Source organism: Atractosteus spatula (genome assembly GCF_055471065.1).
Source record: "Atractosteus spatula isolate fAtrSpa1 chromosome 10 unlocalized genomic scaffold, fAtrSpa1.hap1 SUPER_10_unloc_17, whole genome shotgun sequence".
Lineage (NCBI taxonomy): Eukaryota > Metazoa > Chordata > Actinopteri > Semionotiformes > Lepisosteidae > Atractosteus > Atractosteus spatula.
The window spans coordinates 88,165-115,571 of NW_028296620.1; the positions used below are offsets into that span (position 1 = coordinate 88,165).

A 27,407-nucleotide genomic window follows, 5' to 3' on the forward strand; every position below is an offset into this window, starting at 1 on the left:
ATTCAGGAGGGTAGCTACGTCAGCATGCATATCTGCAAAGGAACAAGTAATACTGTAGGTTTATTTCATGCTGAAAAGAGAAGAGAGAAAACAAACCTGAAGAAGGTTTCACAGCTGAAACCCTTTCTTGCATAAATTGTAGAACGTGCTGTCACATTTTAGTTGCATAACCACCTCATGACAAATAACCTTTTCAAACCCCTCCAATCTGGCTTCCATCAACTTCACAGCACAGGAACTGCCCTTGTCAAAGTCCCTAATGATCTGCTAATAGCTGCTGATTCTGGTTCTCTTTCTATACTCATCCTTTTTGATCTCAGTGCTGCATTTGACACTGTTGACCATGACAACTTTCTTGTCTTGAGACTGTTTGGAGTTTCTGACACTGTCTCAAATGGTTCAAGTCTTACCTCACTGATCGCTGTCACTTTGTCTCTCTTAATGGGTACAGGTCTGAAATTGGTCTCGTTAAGTCTGGTGTTCCTCAGGGCTCAATACTGGGCCCCTTGCTCTTCAGCATTTACATGTTTCCACTCGGTCAGATTTTAAGATCACACGGCTTCAGCTATCATTTCTATGCTGATGATACTCAAATATACATCCATACCAAACCTGACACTGATGTGGCTGTCTCTGTTCTATTAAATTGCATATCTGACAAAAACTTGGATGACTCAATTTCCTTTATCTTAACTGAGACAAGACTGAAGTCATGCACCCCCCATCAACTTCATAAAAAACAATCCCATAACCCTATCTGTAGATGGTTCTGTACTTGATCTTCAGCCTAAATTGAAAAACCTTGGGGTGATATTCGATTCTGGATTAAGATTCAACCCATGTGTGCAGCATATTGTCAAACATCTTTTTTTCCACCTCAGAAATATCACTGGACTACGCCCTATGTGATCACTAACTGGGGCTGAAAAGCTAATCAACTTTTCAAATGTTCTTGAGAGAACATTTGTGTTCTCTCAAGTTGACTACTGTAATGCTCTACTTGCTGGGGTATCTATACCTACTTTGAACAAACTGCAGTATGTCCACAATTCAGCAGCTAGAATCCTGACCAGGTCTAGTGCAAGTGATCACATTACTTCTATCCTGAAGTCCTTGCACTGGCTTCCAGTCAAATTTCAGGTAGACTTGAAAATCCTCATGCTCACCTATAAGGCTCTGCATGGCTTGGCATCTCAGTAGCAGTTTGATCTATTATCACCCTACTCCCCACCTTCGCTCTTCTAATTCTGCTCTCCTAACTGTCCCCCAAGCCTGTCTTCACTGTATGGGTGACAGGGCCTTCTCCTGTTATGCCCCCGAGCTCTGGAACTCTATGTCCAAGGATACCAGAGTCACCTTCCCTAAACTCCTTCAAATCCAGACTCAACACCTTGTTCTGTAGAAGAGCTTTACTGAACTGGTTCCATTCTTTACCACTCTGCTTCTGCTTTTCTTCATACCACATACGGGAAGTATTCTTGAAAGGGGAACCCTCACAAATATTTCAGTTAATGGGTCTCACTTCCCTTGAATTTCTCCACTCCATTTCAAACCTATAAACCATAAAGAAACAAGGGGAGGCAGAAGGGTCTTTCACAGCTTTATTGAAATGTTGCCATTACAAGGCAAGTGGAGGCAGGAAAGTCACAAGGGCCAGGCTGGAGCCTTCATTCAGGCACCTGGGGAGGAAGAAGAACAATCCAGCTGAACTGCAGGACACCCACCCCTACAGGAGCTCCTCCTGCCAGACCCTACCTGTCCACTGGCCAACATCTCCAAAGTCCTCTGCTCCCTCCACATCTTCACTGGAGCTCTGAGGGTCTCCCTCCTCATCCTCAGTCCAGTCAGCTCCCACATCCAGAGGACCCTCTACTGGTGCCACAGCCACCCGACTGCTGGTCACCAGGCTCCTGGTACCTGTGGAAAAGCAGCACCCAGGAGTGAGGGATCTGCTATACCCAGAAACCCACAGTGATGCTACTCATCTAAACAGTCCCTTTGTCCAGCATGGGATCATTCCTCAGTTGTCCAAGCATGGTTGTCTCTTGGGCAGAGATGCATCCACCAGGGATAGAGAACCAGACCCACCTTCATTCCGGCTGCCAGCACACTTGGACTCACAGCAGGCACAGACCTCATGGTCACCATACAGCTCCTCCCACCTGAAGGAGAGGAGGACAGGTGAGGCCTCCACCTGGCATGTCCCAGAGCACCCTCAGCAGGCTCCTTGCAGAAGTACCTCTTAGCCTCCCTGTTGTAGGTGCAGGACTTGGTCCCTGGTGTTGCTTTAGCAGGAGCCACAGCCATGACACAGTGCATGTACAGTTCAGTCACTTCATGCTGCAAGAGGGAAGGTCACAGCATTAAGGGATCAAGGCCAATAGAGGGACAGAGAAGGACCTTCTGCCATCTGTGAAGTCAAGCTGGCAGCTCTAGGCACTACAGCTGCCACAGTCTGGTTCACATCTAGATCATGGATGTGAAAGCAGACCATGGATCAGTAGAGCAAGAAGGCTGAGCAGCCTTTGAGAGCAGTACCTTCCTGGACAGCTTCTTCTGGAAGAGGAAGGCATCAATTTTGAAGCGGAGCACATCCTTCTGCTTGGAGGGGACAAACCTGGACAGGCAGCCATCTGCCTTGCTGTCCGCCATGCACCTGGGGACAAGGACAAAGATGAACCCCTGCAGGCTCTCGGAGCTCCTGCCCACCTCCCCTCCCAGAAGGGGCCGTACCCCAAGTTGTCGATCACGGGGAAACGGGGCTGGGAGTGCTGGTCTGGTTTCTCCGTTACGTAACACGAGTGGATGTACAGCCTCTGCTCCACTGTGGCAAAGTAGGCAGTGGCCTGGAAGTACATGGGCTGACCCAGGAAGTACTCATCCTTAGGAGAGAGCCGGACCCAGCGGGCTGGAGAGAGAGGCAGCATTACACCTGACCACAGCACCCCCTGCAGGCAGGAGGAGCCACTCACTCAAGGAGCTTACAGTTGGTGGTGAGCAGGACAAAGCTGTGCTTGTTCTTCAGGTCCTTGAAGAAGGTCCTTCTCCTGGCCCACGTGGGGACATAGCCAACCTTGTAGGAGTAGTGGAACCTGCAGGACAGAGGGGGATGAGGGGCTTCTGGACACTTTCCCCAGTGGCTTCTCAGCAGCAGCAGAGCCCTGCCTACCTGTTGTAGGAGCACTTGACCGGCACAGAGAAGGGAATGAAGCGATGCACAGGTGCACTGGAGGAGGGCGGGGCATAGCGGAGAGTGTTGGAGTACATCAGGCGGCCCTGGACAACCTGCAGGGTTACAGAGGAAGGGATATTCCCAGGAAAGGCAACCCCGACACTAGCCCTACAGCTCACATCGATACACTGCCTGTAGATGAAGCCCCGCTTACTGATCGCTCGGTGCCACACTCATGAAGCCCATAGATGAAGTAGAAGTAATGGCGTGTGGTTCGGCTGACGCTGCAGTTGCCCAAGGTCACCTCCGATGGCCGACAGCTGAAGCCGAACAGGAGCCGACTGACCCTCACGTACATCCTGCTGGAGTCGCACCACACAGCCACTCCTCGGGTGCCCCCGATGGCCGGGCGAGCCGGCTGCCGCCCTCCCTGGGGAGGAAACAGGACGCTCTTGATGTAGGCGGGTAAGGGCCGGCTGCCGGCTTCAGGCTTCATCTTCTCCTTGTCGAAGTAGGGCGAGTACGCGTCTCTGGACACGGGAAGGCGGCGGAAGTCGGGAGCCAAGGACTGCGAGTCATTCTCGCTTGCAGACAGGTCTTCGGAGGGCGCATCTGCCAGGCTCAAGTCCTCCAACTGGGCTGCGTCTTCGAGAGCCGGGAAGTCGGCCTGGAGCGCTAATTCCCGAGAGTCCAAGCCAGCCGGCCCGGCGGAGATCAGTGCGGGGAGCCCGGCTCCTGCGCACAGGCACAACACAAAGAGAAACGAGCGCATCGCCAAATTGACGTCCCGCTAAACTGCTACAGAAGTAAGACAAGTAAACCCCAAACTGTGTTGAAGCAAGAGCATAAAGTATGAACGCGGTGACTAGGTTTTTATACTGGCAGGACCTGCTACCACACACCTGGTCACACTACCGCTCAATCAACACAATCAGTTACACACAGAGACCCGGATTGTTCTCAGCGTCTAATTTGAACCAGTTCCAGTCTGAGGCGGGACTCCGTGAAGCCGCCTGCACACTTTCCCGTGTGTATCTGACCTCAGCGGAGGAGTTCCACGCAATTTCGACAGAATTAAATCACCCACACGTGTAAAATTTGCTCAGATTAATGTATTGTTCAATTAGTTTCTAATTTCCGAGGACAGTGTGTTAAACTCGCTGTCAGACAGAGTACGGAACATGCGACACGTCCGTCCACACTTTCCTTTATCGAGGGGGCTGTTCTATCAACACGTACCGCAATGAAAATAATTTTACTATTTTTCATGTGTAATTGCATGTCATATTAAAATGTGTAATACAAGCATTCCTTTGCTTTCCAGTAAAGAAATACTGATCAGCTTTTGACATGATCTGATAATAATTTGTCTGATTTTCCAAAGATTGCTTTTGCTTCGCAGCACTGAGAACCAATGGAAGCCCGTTTCCGCCAGGGAGTAAAAAAAAAACGCGATATGGTATCTCAGAATTGTGACTTAGAATCTCAGAATTGCGACCTAAAAACTCAGAATTGCGACTTAGTAACTCAGAAATGCGACTTAAAAACTCAGAATTCCGGCTTTATATCTCGTAATTGCGACTTTATCTCTCACATTTGCGTCTTCGAAATAGCCCATATTTCATTGTCTGTCCTTCTGTTATTGTAACGGATTCGGGTTCCAGGGCTTGTGCCCCCGCCGCTCCCACCCTACTTCGTGTCTCACTGTATTGGTTCGAACCCAGGCCTTGCTAGCTGAGCTAAAGAAGACCTTCTTTTTTAAGTAGAAAAGGACATACAATGGAAATATGTAAAAAGTATAAGTTTCAGATTTTATAATTGTGAATTCCTCTGGATGTGAAGTGTCTATTTCTCTATCTTATATCATATTCTGTCTCCGCTTTTGTATTTCTGGTGTTTCAATATTTTTTTAAAAAAAAGCCCACCGTCCACTATTCCAGCCGGGTACTATGGAAGCCTCACTGGCGGAAATGGGATTCCATAAAAAATAATGTAATTAATTTGATTTTTATCAGGGCACTGTACAAGACAAGTCTTCAGGCCTATAGATCCTATGATCTTGTACGATTCATCAATATAGTGTAACGGAACGGCCGACATACAATTTGTAGTTCAGGTGGGTAGCTGCGTCAGCATGCGTAGGCTGCAAAGGAACAAGTAATAGGTTTATTCCATGCTGAAAAAAGGAAGAAAGAAAACACAACGTTTCAGCCGAAACGTGTTTTCTTTCTTCTTTTTTTTTCAGCATGGAATAAACCTATTACTTGTTCATTTGCGACATACAATTTGTACGATCTGGTTGCAGTGTGGTGAGGGCACCGCCCTCCCCTGCGCATAACAGGGATGCTGGCCGCCGGGGCTAAAGAAAGTGTTCTTTAGCTCAGCTGGCAAGACCTGGGTTCGAGCCAATGCAGTGAGGCACGAACTAGAGTGGGAGTATCAAGGGTACAAGCCCTAGAACCCGAATCCGGCATAAAAACAAAATGACAGACAATTAAATATGGGTTATTTCGAAGTTGCAAATGTGAGAGAGAAAGTCGGAGTTGTGAGTTACTAAGTCGCAATTCTGAGTTACTTAGTCGGAATTCTGAGATACCATAGCGCGTTTTTTTTTAACTCCCTGCCGGAAACGGGCATTTCAATTAGTCTGATCAGTGTAGGACAAGTTAATGTAGAATCATTACTATGTCTGTCTGTCTCTTGTTTGTATATAAATGAATGTCTTTGACAACTTAATGTTAGTTTTTAATTTAGTTTTACGATGTAGGTCATGCGTTAACATATGCACGAGCATACGAAATGTCTCACTCCTGATTCAGCTCATGCTCCATAGGAGAGAAGAGATTCCTCCTGCTTCTCGTACAATCATATCAGAACAGAAGCCCGTGTCACCCAGCTCTGATTCAAGAGCGACTCGCATCTTCAGCCTTTTTTTTATTCGTGATCCTAATTTTCTTTAGTTATGATCAATATTGAACTTTTTCTAAATAAAACGACAATAATCAAACATGCAGGCAGATTTTTAAAAAGTTTTAGGAGCTGACAGGGTGCCCCTTTGGAATAGTTGTCAGAAAATGTGAGAAAAGAAAAGGTACGTAAGCTCTCACACACAGCATTAGAGATTGGCATCTGATTGAAAAAAAAAAAACTACCTGTCTCCCCAGCATTTAACGGTGCTGTTGTTTTGATTTTACGTATTGTTAGCATTTTAATGAATTGTTAAAAGATTGATACACAAATCGTTAAATAAGAAAACGTAAAAACCCTAGCTGTAAGCAATTGGCCATTCATATTCCTGAATTTTAAATCCCTGTGTTTATCTGTATCCGAATGCCTGGTGCAGCTATTTTGAAAGCAGAGTCTATGATTTACTGTATTGCAGAAGCGTATTGTTGCCACCAAAGAAAAAAAATCCTGAGTTTACAGGAGTGAAAGAGGAAACAAATGCAAACACCGTTTAGAAAAAACACACACGTCTCAGGCCTTAACCATGACAAGGATGGGATTTGAACTTAGACGAGCAGAGCACAATGGATTAGCAATCCAAAAAGTGACTCCTGTTTAATTTTCTTTTCGCTTGCTCGATTTGTAGTACGCTCCTCAATCCTTACAAACGATAAACAAAACGGCTTCATGTGCCACAGCATTCTGCTGCAGGTACTGTTTGCACCGTGTATTAGACGAACCCGAATTAAATATTTCAAATATGTGAAGAATTTCATGAAACCTGAAAAAAGATCACAGCCAATGTCAGCAATTCGGAGCCTGTAGGCAGCTTCAACAGAACAAAACGATCTGAAGCCGCAATACTTTCATAGAGTGTATTGTGACACTCTAACCACGTTGTTGCTATTACTGCTACTTCTGCTGCCGTTGCTTTAAACTCTACTCAACGGGCAAGTAAAGTTGTACAAGGAATAGACTACTTTGAGCCGTCCAAATTCCATTATATGAATTTAAGCTTTTTTTTTTATTAATAACAGCATTAGTAACACAATGCGTGCTCAGAAACGTTACTTATTAGCTTATGAAGCAATAGTGTTTCCACAATTTGCGGTCTTCAAAAAGTAAACGCTGAAGTTTTTATACTTCCTTGTGAGCAGATCACCTTTGATTTAGAAAAGGAAAACTTACTCCCCTGTTGCTTTCATTGCAATATGTGAATCGAGACCCAGGCGCTAAGAAAGCTGAAAAACGCAGAAGTCATAAACCCGATTTTAATTTAGATACACATTTTCTAATGCAGCCTTCATTACAAGACAGTCTATTTCTCGAAAGCGTGTTATGTAAAAAGAGAGAAAAACGAAAATAAATGGATGACAATATTTAAAAGATGAAGATTTTACTTTTGAGAAATTGTCATTTTATGTATCTAGACGCTTTTCAACCACTGCTTTTAGAACTTTGCTGTGCTTCCTGAATCATTTTCAGTGTTATAAACTGGGGGTGGAGGTAGCGATCACTTTGTAGAGCAGTTGATAGGCTGGAGCTGTTCAGACTACTCTTGTTTTTTTCTCAAATGCTTCCATCATTTTTCTTTCACGGTAGGACGCGAGTGTGTACATGTGTTTGGTTTTCGTTTCACTGATTCTCATTGAAGATTTGGGAATTAACGATGAAAGAATCAGTAGCCAGGAAGGCAGAAGCTTTGGTTCTCAACGATCTTGAAGACACGCCCTTGTAGAGCAGCCTGTGATGATTTGTACTACAAAAGACCAAGTGCTCAGTGACGTCTGCGTTTACCGTTGAAACTTTTCATCTCAGGTGCATAAGCAGTTGTGTTAAACATAGCTGAGTGGTGCAGCGGAAGCGTGCTAGGCCCATAACCCAGAGATTGATGGATCAGAGCCATCCTCTGCTGTACACAATTGATAAACACACCATCAGTTTAATGAAGTGCATTGAAACTGATTTCTTCTCTCGTGTGTGCAAACTTCACACTTACAGTGCCTTGCGAAAGTATTCGGCCCCCTTGAACTTTTCAACCTTTTGCCACATTTCAGGCTTCAAACATAAAGATATAAATTTTTTATTTTATGTGAAGAATCACCAACAAGTGGGACACAATTGTGAAGTGGAACGAAATCTATTGGATTTTTGAAACTTTTTTAACTAATAAAAAAATGAAAAGTGGGGCGTGCAAAATTATTCGGCCCCTTTACTTTCAGTGCAGCAAACTCACTCCAGAAGTTCAGCGAGGATCTCTGAATGATCCAATGTTGTCCTAAATGACTGATGGTGATAAATAGAATCCACCTGTGTGTAATCAAGTCTCTGTATAAATGCACCTGCTCTGTGATAGTCTCAAGGTTCTGTTGAAAGCGCAGAGAGCATCATGAAGACCAAGGAACACACCAGGCAGGTCCGTAATACTGTTGTGGAGAAGTTTAAAGCTGGATTTGGATACAAAAAGATTTCCCAAGCTTCAAACATCCCAAGGAGCACTGTGCAAGCAATCATCTTGAAATGGAAGGAGTATCAGACCACTGCAAATCTACCAAGACCTGGCCGTCCCTCTAAACTTTCAGCTCAGACAAGGAGAAGACTGATCAGAGATGCAGCCAAGAGGCCCATGATCACTCTGGATGAACTGCAGAGAACTACAGCTGAGGTGGGAGAGTCTGTCCATAGGACAACAATCAGTCTTACACTGCACAAATCTGGCCTTTATGGAAGAGTGGCAAGAAGAAAGCCATTTCTCAAAGATATCCATAAAAAGTCTCGTCTAAAGTTTGCCACAAGCCACCTGGGAGACACCCCAAACATGTGGAAGAAGGTGCTCTGGTCAGATGAAACCAAAATCGAACTTTTTGGCCACAATGCAAAACGATATGTTTGGTGTAAAAGCAACACAGCTCATCACCCTCAACACACCATCCCCACTGTCAAACATGGTGGTGGCAGCATCATGGTTTGGGCCTGCTTTTCTTCAGCAGGGACAGGGAAGATGGTTAAAATTGAGGGGAAGATGGATGCAGCCAAATACAGGACCATTCTGGATGAAAACCTGTTGGAGTCTGCAAAAGACCTGAGACTGGGACGGAGATTTATCTTCCAACAAGACAATGATCCCAAACAAACAGCAAAATCTACAAAGGAATGGTTCACAAATAAACGTATCCAGGTGTTTGAATGGCCAAGTCAAAGTCCAGACCTGAATCCAATCGAGAATCTGTGGAAAGAGCTGAAAACTGCTGTTCACAAACGCTCTCCATCCAACCTCACTGAGGTCGAGCTGTTTTGCAAGGAAGAATGGGCAAGAATTTCAGTCTCTCGATGTGCAAAACTGATAGAGACATACCCCAAGCGACTTGCAGCTGTAATCGCAGCAAAAGGTGGCTCTACAAAGTATTAACGCAAGGGGGCCGAATAATTTTGCACGCCCCACTTTTCATTTTTTTATTAGTTAAAAAAGTTTCAAAAAATCCAATAGATTTCGTTCCACTTCACAATTGTGTCCCACTTGTTGGTGATTCTTCACATAAAATAAAAAATTTATATCTTTATGTTTGAAGCCTGAAATGTGGCAAAAGGTTGAAAAGTTCAAGGGGGCCGAATACTTTCGCAAGGCACTGTAGCTGACTGTGTGAAAAAGCAGAGGTTAGTTTCTCATCTGCGCGTTACAGAGCCTTACGCAACTCCTACTGTACCAACAGCTAGAGTTTGATCCCTGCACGGGCTATTAGTTGAAAGGACATTGTAATTCCGTGTAAGAGCTTTATAGATACTGTTAGACCACCAGCCATCTTGCCTGTGGTTCTTATAATGAATTATATATTTTATTTCTTTCTCCTCGTTGATCATGAAATCATGTAATTAGAGAAATGTATTTTTTCATGAGGAAAACCAGCACAAGCAAATGAAAAGTTTAGAGCAGCGCTTAATAAAAACGATCAGAAACCTTATTTTGCGGATCAGTATATTCCGATACCGCTGGTTCTGCAGAAGAAATAAGAAAAGCCGAACTCCTAACACTGTGTTGCCATTAAGGCTACTTAGTTAAAATAAAAATGTATCGTCACCTTTCTGAACGTGATTATTAGACACCTGTTGAGAGATCGTTCAGCGAGCGAGTAATAAAAAAAATACTTCGCTTCCAATCTCTGCTGTCACTGTAAACTCGGACGTGATGTTCCGCAGATGTACAGTGTGCCTTTCCTCTTGTTGTATTCAAGAGTACTCACTGTGTGAGCTCCTCACTGCTTTTCCTTTACTTTTCCTGTGATTATCTACGTGGAGTGCGGTGACAAAATAGTCTTGAACATTTTCGGTTTGTGAAAGGAAACACTAAAGAAAATACAAGTGATGAACTTTTAAAATATCAACAGTACAGCTAGAAGAGTGGAAGACAAAATACGAATTATAATGAAATCCACAAGGAAAACACAAACGCCCGAACAGGGACTTGAACCCTGGACCCTCAGATTAAAAGTCTGATGCTTTACCGACTGAGCTATCCGGGCCCTGGCAAACAAGCGACCCTGTCGGGATCCTCGTAAGTCACATGTCTCTTCTTGTGCCGAAGCGCAGTCATACCTGACCCGTCTGGAATGACCACTGACAGACTTTATCCAGAAGCGACGGCACCTCACCCAGTAGAATGAGTGAGAAATACAGCATGACATGGGGAGGTAAGGGGCTCCCACAATTAATCTTTCCTCACATTACTGATTTTTTCAATAGCATTTTGACCTTTTTTCACATTCAGATTTTTTCGCATTTAATAAGATCTTTTAATCAACAACATTAAGAACGAAAACAAATGGAAAATTTTTTGGAACAACAATTAAAAAAAAACTTTCAATGCCTTGGTTCTATAAGTGTGCACACCCTTTATAAAGGGAGTTGTAACTATGTTGAAATTTAAAGAGCATTTCTGTAGAGAAAACAAAACATTTTCTCTGCCTTGATGTTAAGCTCAGGGAGCCTGCCTTTTAGAAATTCTATCTCTAAACACCTTATGCAGCCTCTCGAGAGACTAACAAATATTGTTTTGGGAAATTGGCTCACACACCGGAAGGCACTAACGTTTCTCTTCGTTAGAGTATGTGAATAACTGTTTAACCCAAGATGTTTGTAATTGTGATTTTGTTAAAATTCAATAAATCGTCTATCAGCAGCAAGAAATTACTATGAAAGTAAGATTTTTTTTATATCATAAACTGTAAGACATGAAGAGAGTTTACAGGTCGTATCCATCGCTTTGTCTTTTAAATTAAGCGTTCAGGATTCAAACCTGTGTTCGGACTGTTGTGTTTCTTGAATTTCTTGTAATCATCAAATGTCGTTGTTTAGTCCATCAGTTTTTTTCTCAGTTGTACAATGGAATTCGCGCAGCTTTCAGCTCAGTGCGGAGTCCAGAGGGAGGACTCGCTCGCTGAATGATCTCTCAAGAAATCCTGGGTGAGATTTAAAAGGTGTCTTCTTCAACAGCCACGACACGTCTGAAGACCTCTGGATTTCCTGAATATAACATAAAATTAGTTCAAATCATTTGGTAGTTAACAGAGCTAAATGCTTTAGAGGTACATTTAAAACAGCAGAGCAACACCATAGCACTTCGAGTGTGCCTGAATTTAATTGTGTAAATCTGGCTCTCTATGAACACGAGCAAAGAGTTCACATTCAACAGAAGATTGCGATGTGAGCACAGTAATATTAAGCACTTAAAGATACCGGGATCTCATACATACAAAGCATGCCTTCTATCACTGAGCTAAATCCCCAACAGACCTATCAATGGAACTGATTTAGAGATGTGCTGATGCTCTCTGAACACAATCCACCACTCACGAAGAATGCCTACAGTTTCCCGCTTTCGCGTTTCCTTTACTACAGAGTAAATTCATAGGAATGAAGAAATAAGGAAGGAAAAATAATCGCATCGAAACTTCCAGAGACTGGGTAAAAATGAATCAGTTATTTTTATATCCAGTCACACGGGCGACGATGATTGATTTATCGACGGGGGAGTGCTTTTTTACCTCCTCACTCGACTACCTTGATTAAACTACGGCGAAACAACGCTCCAACCACAGGAATGGTAACAGGAAGGATCATGTTATTTAATATGTCCTTTGGAGATGCCTTGTCAACGCACACAGGCGTTAGAGCTGGACAAATAATTGATAGTGGTGTTTGTAAACAATCATGGAACATTATTTCCAAACCAGGAAGAAAGGAGCAGACTTAAACTTTAAGAGACAGAAACGACACCTTATCACAGCTAACATTAATTAAAATGACATCACAATAAAAGAGCGGAGCCTTGAGTGAATCAAATTAGTTTTCATTGGACGTCTGTCTCTTCATAACTTTGTAGGTGAGAGGGAGGATTGCGGAAATGTGCCGGTGTTTCTCAGAAGTGCGTTGGTACTATAGGTGCCTTCTAAATAATCGAGCCGGGTTTGAATCCAGGTAAGTGCATCCCCAAATCTTTTCAAGAAAATCTGTGATCCGGTAACATATCTTTTGAAACTAGCATTCAAGGTAGGATACGTGTTCTTAAACACCAAAACACTCAATAAGGAAAAAGCAGATCTCTGTACACAAGACGGCAGTGCGATCTTAGAATTCCTGTGTTGTTGACGGATTCAGACTCCTTCTCAGAGGTCTTTGCTAGCCAAATAACTTTGCAGCTGAGGAAGAGCACCACGGAAAATACCAAACACAACCAGCGAGCGTGCTCTTAATGCAAGGAGCTGCTTTTTTTTTCTCGCAATAATCATTATTAACCAAAAACAGCAGCACAGGTAGGTCGCATTTGTGATTATGTCACTTCTGTGCTTCAGGAGGTCAATAAAAGACTCTGAAAGTAGTAAAGCAAAACTGAACTCAAAATCATATTAGGAATTCTGAGCGATATATCCATACAGGTAATCCAATAAGAATGTTGAAATATTTGAATATCATCTCTCTATATATTTCGCTGCTTTTTACCCGGAGTACAACTATTGGATTGAAGGAATGCTAACCGCTGGGTTAAAATGTATAGTTGTTATTTGGAGAAATCTGTAAACTCGTGATCTTATATGTTTTAAAAGACAGCACAGGAAAAAACGACAGTGCTGATTATTTTCCGGAGACGGAGCACTGATGACCTATCCGAGCTGATTGATAAAGCCCACCCAGTGGATACTCTAGTAGAACGTCAAAGAACATTCACCATTGTATCCAAAGAAACCACAGGAGCAACATCAGGAAGCACAATCAATTCCCCTTTTAAATCTTTCCTGTAAGGTATGCTATGTGAATTCATGAAGTTAATCCTCTGATCTCTTTTGACCACGAACAAAGTATTTCTGATGGAGCGCTATGTTCGAAGATTTAATAAGCTTTACCCCTGCCAATGATTCGGCGTGAAGAATTAAAAGTTTCACAGACAAAAGCAGCTCACCACCAAAGCCAATATTAAATGTACTTGCCGGTATACTATCATGTGCACTGCCTCAAAAGTGATCTCGGCAGATGTTGTTTCCTACATAAAGCTGAACATGCCAAAGAGAATTTATGTTGAGAAAACAAAATATTTTTTCTGCCTTGATGTTAAGCCTATATTTTAGAAAGTCTATCTCTAAACACCTCCCGCAGCCTATCAAAAAGCGCTTTTACTGATCGTATTGCAGGTCTGAAAACACTAACATTTGGCAGTGGTGGGATTCGAACCCACGCCCCCAGAGAGACTGGAGCCTAAATCCAGCGCCTTAGACCGCTCGGCCACGCTACCTCCCTCCATGCCCCTCTTCCTCACATTGCTGGCTTGGAAAATGCCGGGGGCTTCAGCTCTTGTCGTCGGATCTAATGATATCATGACATGTGGAAGTGACTGCACCTTTATCTTCCGAGATGCTTTCAATACCACAAACACTACTTTCACCGGCACAAACAGCAATAATGAAGGAGGTGGGATTCATCCTTTGTGCTGTTTGTAGGGGCGCAACTCTACGGTGATCTACTGACTTAAAAAGCAAAATTCAAAATCCTCTGCTACTACTGTTGCTTTTTTCATAGTTTCTTCAGATCCTTCATTTGAACGTCGATTTTGAAGGATATTGATGATAATTCCACATAAATTGTGGTTTTCTTGTGCTCGCCAATTTTATTCAAATACCAGCCTTTTTTACAGTTCCTTGCGTGTTTCACAAGGTATAATATCCCCCTCGCATCCTCAGCTAACATATTTTAAAATTACAATAGATTATACAGCATGCATGTTTACATTTATATTAAAATTAAAGTAAATATACCAGAACACATACAGTGCTAACCCAATAATTATTGTCAGGTTCTCCAACAAATCTGCGTTGTTATTTTAACATGTTTCAGCTGAGGGTGCAACAGGAGTATAAATGAATTTTCCCGCCAGCCATTCAAAGACCAAATTCCATGAGTGAACATTATTTTCTCAGACGTTGCCGGCATTGGACTTTGCCGGTGGTATTGAATTATGTCCACAACTATTGTAGTAGTTCCTTCTTGAAGTTCGACACGTGCAAAGCACTCGTAATATCATAGGTGTTAAAGTTCGCTGAGTCTATTCGAGTCGTGGTGTGTATCTCTGTCTATCATTGGGAGACGGGTAGCTTTTTTACACTCAGATTCCAATCTTCAATGCTTTGTGTGAGAGCTTACATAACTTTCATTTTCTCACATTTTCTGACGACTGTTCCAAAGGGGCACCCTGTCAATTCTGAATACTTTCTGAAATTCTGAAAAAATCTGCCTGCATGTTTGATTATTGTCACTTCATTTCGAAAAAGTTCAATATTGATCATAACTAAAGAAAATAATGATCACGAACAAAAAAGGGATAAAGATGCCAGTCGATCTTGAATCACTGCTGGGTGACGGGCTTCTGTTCTGATATGGTTGTACGAGAAACAGGAGGAATCGCCAATCTCCTATAGAACATGAGTTGAATCAGGAGTGAGACATTTCGTATACTCGTGCATATGTCAACGCCTGACCTACATCGTAAAACTAACATTAAGTTGTCAGAGACATTCATTTATATACAAACAAGAGACAGACCAAGTAATAATTCTACATTAGTTCAGGTGGGTAAACCTGAACTAACTAACAAACCTATTAATAATTCTACATTAACGTGTCCTACACTGATCAGACTAATTGACATGGTCTGATTCAGAGCCTGTGCAGTTCGTGCTAATTACAACAACGACAGTTCTGAACCCTCATCACCGAACTGAGCACAAGTTCAGCTGTTCTCCAGTTTTGTTAGGCATGGTTTTTCATTGCAGTTCAGAGCTGGAGCTGATCTCCAGACAGTACAGTGTTTTGGGTAAGTTGTCGAAATTCGCATGAGGCTGCAGACAACTTACCCAAAGTGTTTTCTATAGCTTTCAGGTGCAGTTCATTTATATAAAAGAATGTAAGTGGTATAAACGCAACAAGCCAGACGGCAGTGGAACCTATAATTTTCTGACGCGAGGCCTGACGCGCTAGTCATTACGCCACTGACCCTGCAGTGCTAAAAAAACACGTTTTCTACATTTATGTCTATTTAAAATCACTCTCTAAAAAAGACAAAGGGTTTGTGTGTCGCGCTAAAATTCCGCTTCATTTCGAATGCAAATAAAAACCGTTTTGTTCCAAGAAATCATAAATTTGTCACATCCTTCATACTATACTTCTCTCTTGTATTAGTAAAGCATTTTGATTTAAACTGAACAATATATGAAAGGTTTCATCTATACACTTACACATAATAAGTATACGAATAAATACTCGGAAGAAGCCGCAGCTCAGGTATTAGAGAGATTTAAATCGGATCGGAGGATTTAGAGTCCAGACTGCAAAAAGACAGCTGACACAAGTCTTTTATAGAACCGTTTTGATTTTCTCTCCTTTGTCCCCGTGGCGTCATTGTTCTGCTCGCAGCCGAGCCCGACACACGTCTGGTTTTTGTCGCTGATTATTATTATTATAATGTAAAATGCAATAAAAAATAAAAAAAAATATCAAACTTTGATTCAAAATAGATTAATGTAAAAACTGATAAAGCTAATGCTTTTTTCAGGGCTATATCCACTTTTGTTTTAAAAAGCGAAGTCTGTCGCGATTGTGAAAGTTAGAGAATGTGTACCAGCGGGTGCCTTCATATCGCGAGCGTCAGTCTCGCCCGTAGCTGCGATAAGGTTAAAAGCGCCCAAGTGATCTGTCTTTCGTCAGAGTAATTGCCGGAGCAGTAAGACGCAGAGCACCATCCAGCAGCTGTAGACGATGTTCGGGGAAGTGCTAATTCTGTTTTCAGCACAGGGAGTGAGAATGAGCTCAGTCCGGCTCCCAGCAGAATCCATCCTGGTTTGGTTACAGTGCGTCTGAGGCTCTTTGGATCGTAACGTAAAAAAAAACAATTGCTCACATCGTGTGACTTCCACGACAGGAAGAGAAGATATCACTTAAAAAAAATCAGAACTGAAGATTTGGATCCGGGGTCTCATACTTATAAAATTATTAAAATAATAATTATCAAAATATCAGATTGTGTTTCTGCAACATTTCGTGCACAGTACGCCATTTTTATCTAAAACAGTCACAACGAGGGCTTTACACGCAGTCTGGGGTATTTTCCCCTTTTATATTTTTGCCACTTTATATCGAACCTGTTATACTCCCAGAAGTGCACAGTAGCTTGTACTTAATAAAAATGTACAATTCACCACTGGTATAAAGAGATGTGTGCCGTGTTTGCCTTTGTAAGCATTTGTTTAAAAAATAAGTTCACAATACGATAAAAACACAGAAAGCATAAACTTTATAATACAACGATACAAAATCAATACCAAATCATTATGCCAATTAAGTACCTATCCTTTGAAAACAGAGAACACCTTTATATCTACAAAAAACTTGACATTTGTATGTATTTTTGAATTACAAAGCAGACAGTGTAGTCCCTTAATTCAAAGATCAGATCTTGGCCAAAACAAGACAATCAGACGTGGGCTGAATTCGGAACAGGAGCCTCTGCTTCGTCGTTTATTGAGCTTTTGATCAATGTCTGAATGAAACAGATTCGCTTTTTTAACTCTTTGATTAAAGTACACAAAAAGCACCTTCCTTCGAGCCAGCGACCTAAGGATTCCCTGCTGATTCCACTACACTCCTACGCTCTACCAACTGAGCTATAAAAGGGATGTCAGTATGCTCTTTGGCACATACTGCCCAATGTAGTGAAATGTTTCCAACTCGTTTCCTTAGTCTTGTTTACCTTGAATTTAAGCCACGAACCAGGATTCTACTGTATAATCTTCCAGGGATATTATAAAATGTTTGATGGGGCATCAATCATTCCAGGCGGAAATTGACTCCTTTTTTTTCTCGAGGGATCATATTAAACATTTCATTAGTATCGAGAGGAGGATCACCATGAGACACAAAACAAACAGTTTCTTTCTGTCTTTATTATAAAGTAGCGTTTGTGCTACATTAATAATATTTTCGTGGAAATAAAGAAGTTGTAAATTACTGTAAAATTTATATTTGAATCGAAATGTGGTTTTGAGTTAAATATTAGCGTGTTCATGTAATTAGTTTGTGTTTGTCATTACTATATATATATATTGCCATGTTACTAGAATTTGTAACTGAAGTTTACTAGTTGTGTTTTTTATGATGATTAGACATTTGTTGATTACAATATTGTATATAATCTACAATTTGAACTACATATTTTTCAGGTGTGAATAATTGTATATTTTAAGAATACATTTCTAAAATAAATCATTGGCTTTATTTACTAGTTTCTACACCTATAAAAATCTTTCTTTGATGTATAATAGACCTTTAACTATATATGTATTATACTGTAGTCTTCTAAATTTATCCGTATAATAGAACTCCAACCATTTATGTATAATAAACATATAATCATAGATGTCTAATTGACGTATAACGATATACGTATATTAGAATTTCATTCTAGACCAGTTACGGAGCACATTTACACGTCTAAGGTATGCGTTTAATAGTCGTATATTCTACATCTTTTGCCCACCGGGATGTGCCGATTTTAACTTAGCAAACCAAGATACACATTTTCTAATGAAGCCTTAATTAAAAGACAGTTTGTTTCTCGAAAGCGTGTTATGTAAAAAAAGAGAAAAACGAAAATATATGGATGACAATCTTTCAAAGCTGAAGATTTTACTTTTGAAAAATTGACATTTTATGTATGCAGATGCATTCGCTGGTTTTAGTACTTTGCTGTACTTCCTGAATCATTTTCAGTATTATAAAGTGGGTGTAGATTTTTCTTTCAGGTTAGGACGCGAGTGTGTACATGTGTTTGATTTTCGTTTCACTGATTCTCATTGAAGATTTGGGAATTAACGACGAAAGAATCAGTTGCCTCGGAAAGCAGAAGGTTTGGTTCTCAACGATATTGAAGACACGCCCATGTAGAGCAGCGGGTGATGTTTTGTACTATAAAAGACCAAGTGCTCAAAGTGACGTCTGCGTTTACCATTTAGACTTTTCATCTCGGGCGCACTTTTAGAAAGCAAAGATAGAGCAGTTGTGTTGAATCGCCCCATGACAGCTGTCAGCAGAGTGACGCAGCGGAAGCGTGCTGGGCCCATAACCTAGAGGTCGATGGATCGAAACCATCCTCTGCTATGTGCACTTTATGCACAATTGATAAGCACACCATCAGTTTAATGAAGTGCATTAAAACTGTTTTTTTCTCTCGTGTGTATGCAAGCTTTACACTTAAGGTACTCTTTCATCTTTACCAAAAGCAGATGCCCAAGTGTATCTTTGGTTGTTCTGCGATCCTTCATAGTTTCCCCAATTCCTTCAAATGAACATCCATATCAAAGCAATTATGTATATATATATTACAATTAAGGTACATATTAAAAATATCAACGCACATTTGTATAATGCTCATTTAATAATGATTGTCAAGGATTGTCAAGTTCTCCAACAAATCTGTGTTCTAATTTTAAAATATTTTTGTTAAGGATACAACGGGTGTATAAATGAATTCTCCCAACAGCCAGTTAAAGAAAAATTCCACACGTGAAGATGGTTTTCTTGGACATTGACTTAGGTACTTAATTGTTTACTTGTTGTAGTTGCACACGAGTAAAACACAAAGATTTCCTGCAACATTCAAGAGGGTTTGCGAAGAAATCCCTTCAATTTTAAGTGGAGATTTTGTTTAAATCATCACAATCTGAAGCGCATCCCTGAGTGCGTTTGACCCACCAGCCCTTTGTTTAACAGCTGCACAAGGACACATTCCCGTTGCTTTTCACAAATCACTGGCATTTTTTTGCAGCATTTCTTCTGTCCTGAGAAGCAAGATTTGTATTTTATCTTTCAGAAGTTGTATGAATTTCTTGAAGTTCAGAAACAACTTGTTCCAGAAAAGAAATGAACACTTGCTTCAAAGTAAATCAAGACGTATGTGTCTCTTGCTGTATGTGCTCTTATCTGTCCATCTCTCTCTCCTCTTCTCTCACTCTGGCAGTCTGTGCAGAGTATCTGAAGGAGATGTAACACCACTTGGAAAAGAAGAAAAATTCTCAGGAAAAATTCTCAGGAAAATTCTCAGGCAGAATAAAAAATCATTATTCTCTTCTCAGTCAGATTCACAGCTCAGACTCACACTCAGACAGGATCTCAACTCCGTACTGCTCTCTATCCTCACAATCCAGAACCAGAAGATATTCAGACAATCAGTGCTGCTACATGAACAATATCAGACAGAACAGCCTGGACTCATGTCACATTTCCCCCTTTTATCCTTCCTCCCAGCCCTCTAAGAGACATAAAAGAGCTCCTGGTTCTCCTCTCTGTGAACTGGGCTCAGGGGTCACTGATCTGGCAGTTGTGGGCTCTGATCCAGGTCAAAAGCAAGAAGGTTTTATTAATGCTTTCCAGGACTTCCAGCCCTTCAGTATTACTTTCTTTACTGTATGTCAGCCTCCCAAAATGTTTATAAATGTTTTATAATACATATGAGTGTGGAATTATCTTATTATTTATATATAGTATTTATGTAATAAACACCAATAGTGACACTATGATCAGTATATTGATTATTTGTAGCCGATGGCCCGATGGTCGTGTCTACAATAGTGACCATTTGACCAGTCTGTAGCTCTGAGCAGTGGGACTCAGATCACACAGAAGACCTGTCTGTGTGTGATTCCATACCAGCCCTGGGATTCAGCTACTCTCACAAATGTCTCATAGACCGTCTTATTAATTTACAATTAGATGAAGTCATGTAACAGTTTTACAGATAATTTAAATAATCAGACAGCAGTTTTGGCAGTGGATACATCTCCACATGGGGGAAAGAAACTGAAATATATGTGCTCACTGTAAAGTAGGAAGAGGTGGTCAGACAAGCAAAACAACTTTGCAGATAATGTGAAGTGACATTGTTTTGTGTCAATCAGCTCACAGATTTCACTTCATGTGCCTTAAGCTGTGCAATTTGTATGGTTGTTGAATGAGATTGATTTCTTCACAAGCCCAGTCAATTGCCAGTGGAGAGCTTGCCGACGCACACCTTCATGAAGACTCTCTTTAAGATTTCATTGTCACGTCGCCTCCGTTGCATACAATAGTAGCTCCGACACTAAGAGAAAGGATGAGAAATGGCATTTATCAAGCGATTGCAGTGTTTGGTTGACTGAGGATCCTTGTGTGCTGAACTGGCCTCTGAAGAAAGTGTAGTGCAGTAAAACAGAAGGTTTGTGTCACTCAAGATTGTTACAGAACAATACAATTACAATACTTTTATGAGAGTAAATATTACTGGTGCATCACAGTTCTTATAATGGTGAAAACAGGAGCACCTTCTCTACATTTTTGACTGAAGTATTTAAACGGAAAGAAATACTATCACTATGCAATTCATAAATGCAATTGAGCTCCTCTAAATGTTCTAGTCTGATGAAACAATGTATAGAATTAGGTGACAATATCGGAATTCATTCAAATGCACAAGATTAATTTTCAGCAACAAAAAAAGTGCTTGGAAATATTTTACAAGAATGAAACCTTACATTCACCTAAATAAACATTCACCCTCTACATTAGCAGAAAACAGTAGGACAGAAGGTTAGTGTCACTGGACACTGCGTCAGAGAGGCCGATCTCTTCTCCCTCATTATGCAGGCTTACCCACTCATGATGAACTGTCCTCCAGCGATACTCAGCTGCCATCATCGACGTTCATGTACATATCATACCTTAATATGGCACTGCGTTACAATAATTTGATCAAAACAACTGGTGAAAAAAAATAATCAAATATTTCTTTCCTTCTTTTAGTAGATAAAGACTTTGTCCAAAAAAGAAGCATTTATACCTTTACTCTCCTACCAGCCCTTACAAGTCACCCAGTTTTTAATTTAGAGCTGGATTAAAGCTCTAGTCTCTTTGGGGGTGTGAGTTGGAATCCCACTGCTGCCAAATATCTCCAACTATCTCAGTGTTAAGAAGCAAAAAACACACATTTGCTGCAGAAGGAACAGGAGAATTTGTGCCATTCAGCCTTATAGCGTGATGTCATTTTCTCATGCTCATTTTTAGATGCTTGTGATCGAATCTATGATTATTATGAGTGTGCCCTCCATAAAGGTAGCACAGATATAACGTGCCAAGTTTTCAGAGAATCATATTAAATACAGGTCAGAAGAAGGCGACAAAGTGTCTGCTAGGCAGTTCAGCGATTTCAACGGTGTTCTCTGTTGTTTAGGTCCAGAATGACACCCGTTACAACCAGGAAACACACAGTGTCAGGCATCAAAAAGACTTCCCAAAACCCTGATCCTCTCCTTGATCCGGTAATGGCATCCAGACATTTCCTGCAACAAAGCCAGCATACAGTCTTCAACAACACGAGTGAAAGGCTAATTCCCAACCTTTGCAATCCTTTGCAAAGAAGGACCGCATGTGCTCAGTGTTAAATGCACTGTTCATTATTATTAATAATAATAATAATAATAATAATCTTTACATTATATAGTGCCTTTAAAGGTGGCATTTCAAATTGCTTTACAGAATGAAACCAATAAAGTTAAAAAAAATACACAAGATAAGCAGGATGAGAATACACAGTTAGAGGAGACAATAGATGGTGGTATTAAATACAGTAGGAACAGAGGGGTAAAATTTAGTTCATTAAAGGCTCTTCTAAAGAAGAGGGTTTTGAGTCTGGATTTGAAGGAGTTTAGAGAAGGTGACTCTCTGATATCCTTGGGGATAAAGATCCAGAGCTTTGGGGCAAAACAGGAGAAGGCCCTGTCACCCATAGAGTGTAGATGGACTGGGGGACAGATAGGAGACCAGAATTAGAAGAGCAAAGGTTGTGAGGTGGGGAGTAGGGCGATAACCCAGACAGGTACTGAGGTGCCAACCCATGGAGAGCCTTATAGGTGAGCATGAGGATTTTGAAGTTGACAGGAAGCCAGTGCAAGGAGTCCAGGACAGGAGTAATGTGATCACAGTCCAGTGCTAATTTCTTTCTTGTGGCTGCTGGTTCATTTTCAACTGTGGACTCTTAAGAAGTCCTTTATTTGACTTGATCAACACCAATCCCTAGAGGATTTCGAAAGGTTGAATCAAAATGATACATGACTCTGGTGGGACTCAAACCCACAACCTTTTAATGACTTCATTCTATCAAGCCCTAGAAGTCCACTGCACTCTCAGCGCCAAACCTGCTAAATGTTATCCACAACTTCAAACACCTGTTAGAAACGGGCAACTGCACTGTTACGCCTGCTGGCTCAACAGATAATCCTTTTCGAAGTTTAAGGAGAGGATTTCTTTGTTAATTCAATTAAACGTTTCAGAAATGCTGAACGATTGATGTGTTTCGCGCGCAGCACTGGCTCTCCTTTGCTTACAAATATTTTTTTTTACACCAATTTACTCAACTACGATTTTTGCTGAACATTTTGTTTGATTGCTTCCTATTGTATACTGCACTGATTTCTGTATTGTTCAATTTCCCTGTTGATTTTAATTTCTTGTTTTCTAAGACAATCAGACCAGCTGTTCTGACCTTACCTTGCACTGGAGCCACTCTTTTCTTTCCAAAGCCGTGGAGAGAGATGCTACTGCAGGCAACACCCCATGAGAAACATCATGAGCATCTTTAAAAGCTCTCTACCTGCCCGCTCCCCACACCGATGTGTGTGAGCAGGAATTTAAAAGGACATTCTGAAGTGTAGAAACATTTTATCGTTACGTACTTTTTCTGTGCAGTTAGTTCTCCTTCAACTCCGCCCAACAACAGAGGTCGTTTTTAATACAGGAGTAAAGGCACATTGCACATCAGCAAAACATCACGTACGGGTTTAGGGAGAGCGACATCAGTGATTGGAAGGTAGGAAGTTTTGGGTCACTTTTTTTATTATAGATTCAAGCAGCCCTGAATACCTTTTCAAGAAACATTTCAGAATCCCAGTCACATCCAGTATGATTTCTACACAGGTCTACAGTATACAATCAGAATACTGTTTGTGCGTTATATAAAACACACCGCCCAAAGCATTTCTAAAACAGGAGTTACACGTTTCTGAATGCGCCCTCCTTTATAAATCAAATAAAAGGTCTGAAGCCTGCTCCAAAAAAGAACTATATTCAGAGCTGACAAAGAAGTGATAGGAAACATCTCGGAAAATGAAGGTGCAGTCATTTCCACTCGTCTCACAAGAGCTGAACCCACCCGGCGTTCTCTGAAAAAGTAAGGTGTTGGGAGTGTGGCTGGGTGGTCTAAGGTGCTAGTTTTGTGCTCCAATTTCTTTGCTGGGTTAGGTTTGAATCTCGCCTGTGCTAAGTATTTGTGGGTTAAGACCTTCCTTCTATTGCGAGTTCAATGGGTAAAAGCTTTGCTTGACAGTCTGTCGAGAGACTGAACTAGGTGTTTCAAGATAATCTTTGTCAGCTTAACATCAAGGCATAAAAAAGCCTAATTTTGTCTTCCCAACAGAAAAGCTCTTTGGTCCCTTCAGCGTTATGCAGGGAGCAACATCTGCCGTGATCACTTTTGAGTCAGTGTGAATCGTAGTGTGCCGCAGTTGTTTTTAAAATTGGTTTTGTAGGCATGGTACATTTGTCTGTGAAACTTGAATGCTGTGCTTTTTCACGCCTAATCATCGGCAGGAGCAAAGCTCATTCAATCTTTGCGCACAGCGCTCCATCAGAAATACTTTGTCCAAGTTTTGAAGAGATTGTGGGATTCTCTGCACGCGTTCACATCGCGTACCTCAGACAACACCACCATTCGATGAGAAATTGATTCTGCTTCTTGCAGTTGTTCCTGTGGTTGTGATAGTTACAAAGTTGCACTTTCCTCCACGTTCTGCTATAGTATTCACTGGTTGAGCTTCATCATTTGGCTCAGAAAGGTCAACTGTGCTTCGGAAAAAATCAGCAATCAGTCTTTATTTTGTCGGTGAGTATGGCTGTCTTTTAAAGCACATGAAAATCACGAGTTTGTGGATTTCTCCAAATAGCAATGAATTCAGTTGTGCAGTGCTTTACTGCTTTCAGAGGGTCTTTTATCGCCGCTGCTGTAGTAGAGAAGTGACATAACCACAAACGCAATCACTTGTGCTGGCTGTTTCACTAAGTATTAAGCTTTTTTAACTATCACATGATTTTAACTAATTTAACATAATCTCCAGGAGAGCACCTCGCACTGCTCACTGAGCTGATGTATGTGCCCATTTCTCAAAAAATTAAATATCATCTGAACTGATTTTTTTCTACTTTAAATGCTTTCCTACTCTTTTAATATTTCAGTTAAATCTTTTATTTTGAAGTACTTTCCATTGATATTAATCCTAGTCCTGATGAATGAATCTGGGACATGGTGCGTCTTGAATAATGTTCTTATAGGTTTCAGTTTGGAAAAGTGCGCTCTTCAGAAGCTACCGAAACCTGTAATGGTCGCACAAAGCTTAATGCAATAGCAACGTTTGGGGTTGAAAAAGAATATAACTTGCTATGAATACGAACACTGTTACAGGAGGCGTGTAAGGACTATTTTAGCTCAGATCATCAATTTATCTTACGTTTCTACTCCATTAATATCGCTATTGAGTGCTAAAGGTAGGTCCTGGCAATACTTCTTGAGATCTTCTTTAGAAAACTTAAAAAAATATATTTCCAGTACTAAACAAAAAGTAAAAAATACCGATTACGTGCAACTGATAAAATCTCTCTTCCAGGGACGTTGTAGCTACATGCAAATTACAATGGAAAACTTTTATCAGCTTTAAAAGTTTCTTTTGCATTTATAAGACGATCAGCATGACACTCAAAACATACTTGTATTCAGTAAGCGCTGAGTCTGCTGGCTGAGCAAGTTGCCTCCTCTACACACAATAGCAGCCCCGACGCTAAGATAAATGAAGCTTTTATTGCTTTTATTGGGCACTTTTCATATCCGATGAGCTTGACATCTCCCAAGGGCGATGGAGTTTTTTTGCGACACTGCTTTTCCCTTTTTTCTTCTTTCTGTACTCTGATGGAAAAAAAAAACTAGAAATCATGTTAGGGAAAAATGTATTTTTTTTCGTGGAGAAAACGTGCACCAGGAAATGTTTTGTTTTGAAGAAGTGATTTAACATGATACATGACCTAATGTACTGGAGTAAATGCTCACACTGCAAGGTCTGCTTTACTACAGGAGAGAAGTAGAGTGAAAGATGTCATAATTTCACTGCGTTGTTGAAGAAAACCTTTTTCTTTGAATTCTAAATCAATCAGAATTTCAAAGTGACACACAAACCCTTTGTCTGTATGAAAGAGATGATATTTTAAAACTGATAAAAATGTAGAAAACACGTTTCTCACTTAGAAATTTTAGATGGGATGGTGTATTACTAGTTGCAGCGCTGAACTCACCATGGTGCAATTCAGTTACATGATTGGCCAGTGGTTTAATGAATAACGCGTCTGATTTTGCATCATGAGATTGTAGGTTCGACTTCTACCGGGTTCGTGTGTTTTTAAATCAGGCTACTCAGAAATAGATGTCCATTATGTGAATGAACCACACCTGAAAGCAAACGTTGGTCGGGTTTCCTTCTTTCCAGCATGAAATAGCAAATCGTTACAAAAAGCACCAGCTAATGTCCAATAGCGTTAGTCGTTTTAATTAACATGAATATACTGTAAGGTCTTGGTACATGGGATTGGATTTCATCCACAATTTAAAAGGGCAAATTATATTTACAGGCTTCAGACACTTTTTAATACAAAAGTGACCTAAAACTCTGTAACTTTCAGGTTAGTTTGAACCTGTAATGAAAAAGGGGCCTGAAACTTCCATTCTGTGATGTACAGATGCAGCCATTCAAAATGCGCGGGCGATACCGCATTATTTTCCAGTACACTGTACGCAGTCTACCGCGAGTTACCGGTAAATACCGCTAGCAAAATAATAGTATCCGGAATTTCCGCAAGGTGGAGCTAATAAAGCTCAACCTCTCATGTTTGAGCTGTAGCTATCAAAGTCTTTAACGAAGATATTACTAATAGTATTAATAATAAATGACCTTGAACAAGCTGTAAACTCAAAGTATTGCCCTGGTCCACATTATTTTTTTCATTGACCGTCTTTGTAAAAGTAACACCACAGCATTTCGCAATCACGCATTTTTTTCCAATCATGCAAAGTACAGTAATTTTTGAGAATCGATTCACCATGCCTTTCACATGCTCATAAAAGAGATTGATTTAAGAACATAAACATATTACCGTATGCAAACTGTACTGTATACAGTATGTATATGTATATTTAATGTCTTAACTGTGCCCGTTTAAGTATTGAATATTTATATGGAATTTTACCACTGAAGGGAAATCTTAGTGCCTGAGCATAAAAAGAATAGGAGCATACTGCAATGCATGTGAAGGCCATAAACGATATTAATTTTGGAACATAAACATACAGTATATGGCTGGTCTCGGTACTTTAAAGAAAACATGCACGAAACATGGTTTCATAATGACCAGAATCGGTCTTGAGATATTTTTAACTTGATTTACAGTATTTGAGAGGTATGTCTTGACACCGATACTACGTAAATACTGCTCACGTATATGTTTCTAGGTTTATATTATGCATTTCATACGGTCAAATTACTTTTGAGCAACTGATAAGAAGCGTGAAACGGTAGGCCCAGGGCGTTTTAGTTTCGTTTTGTGCGGGGACTGCTTTAACTATATCGCC

General features: G+C 40.9%; 1 protein-coding gene and 2 non-coding genes across 3 annotated transcripts; all 3 read right to left on the reverse strand.

Moving 5' to 3' along the window:
* Window positions 1-1,726: 1,726 nt before the first annotated feature.
* LOC148812740 (zona pellucida sperm-binding protein 3-like) lies at window positions 1,727-3,944 on the reverse strand. The gene is made up of 8 exons (XM_088908490.1): window positions 3,387-3,944; window positions 3,170-3,285; window positions 2,986-3,092; window positions 2,734-2,908; window positions 2,539-2,656; window positions 2,240-2,340; window positions 2,089-2,162; window positions 1,727-1,917 (listed from the first exon to the last, which is right to left on the reverse strand). The coding sequence occupies exons 1-8, from the start codon at window positions 3,942-3,944 to the stop codon at window positions 1,727-1,729; spliced, it is 1,440 nt and encodes a 479-aa protein (XP_088764616.1).
* Window positions 3,945-10,562: 6,618 nt separating this feature from the next.
* On the reverse strand, window positions 10,563-10,635 carry trnak-uuu (transfer RNA lysine (anticodon UUU)). The gene has a single exon. It is a non-coding gene; the product is annotated as a tRNA-Lys (tRNA).
* A 3,181-nt stretch (window positions 10,636-13,816) lies between these two features.
* On the reverse strand, window positions 13,817-13,898 carry trnal-uag (transfer RNA leucine (anticodon UAG)). The gene has a single exon. It is a non-coding gene; the product is annotated as a tRNA-Leu (tRNA).
* Window positions 13,899-27,407: the final 13,509 nt, after the last annotated feature.

Excerpts from the sequence above, each read along its gene's own strand:
- LOC148812740 (XM_088908490.1), bottom strand. The coding sequence starts at position 3,944 with ATGCGCTCGTTTCTCTTTGTGTTGTGCCTGTGCGCAGGAGCCGGGCTC. Across the intron at positions 2,163-2,239 it reads TACAACAGGGAGGCTAAGAG|GTGGGAGGAGCTGTATGGTG; the intron begins GTACTTCTGCAA and ends CCTCTCCTTCAG. Across the intron at positions 1,918-2,088 it reads TGCTGGCAGCCGGAATGAAG|GTACCAGGAGCCTGGTGACC; the intron begins GTGGGTCTGGTT and ends GCTTTTCCACAG.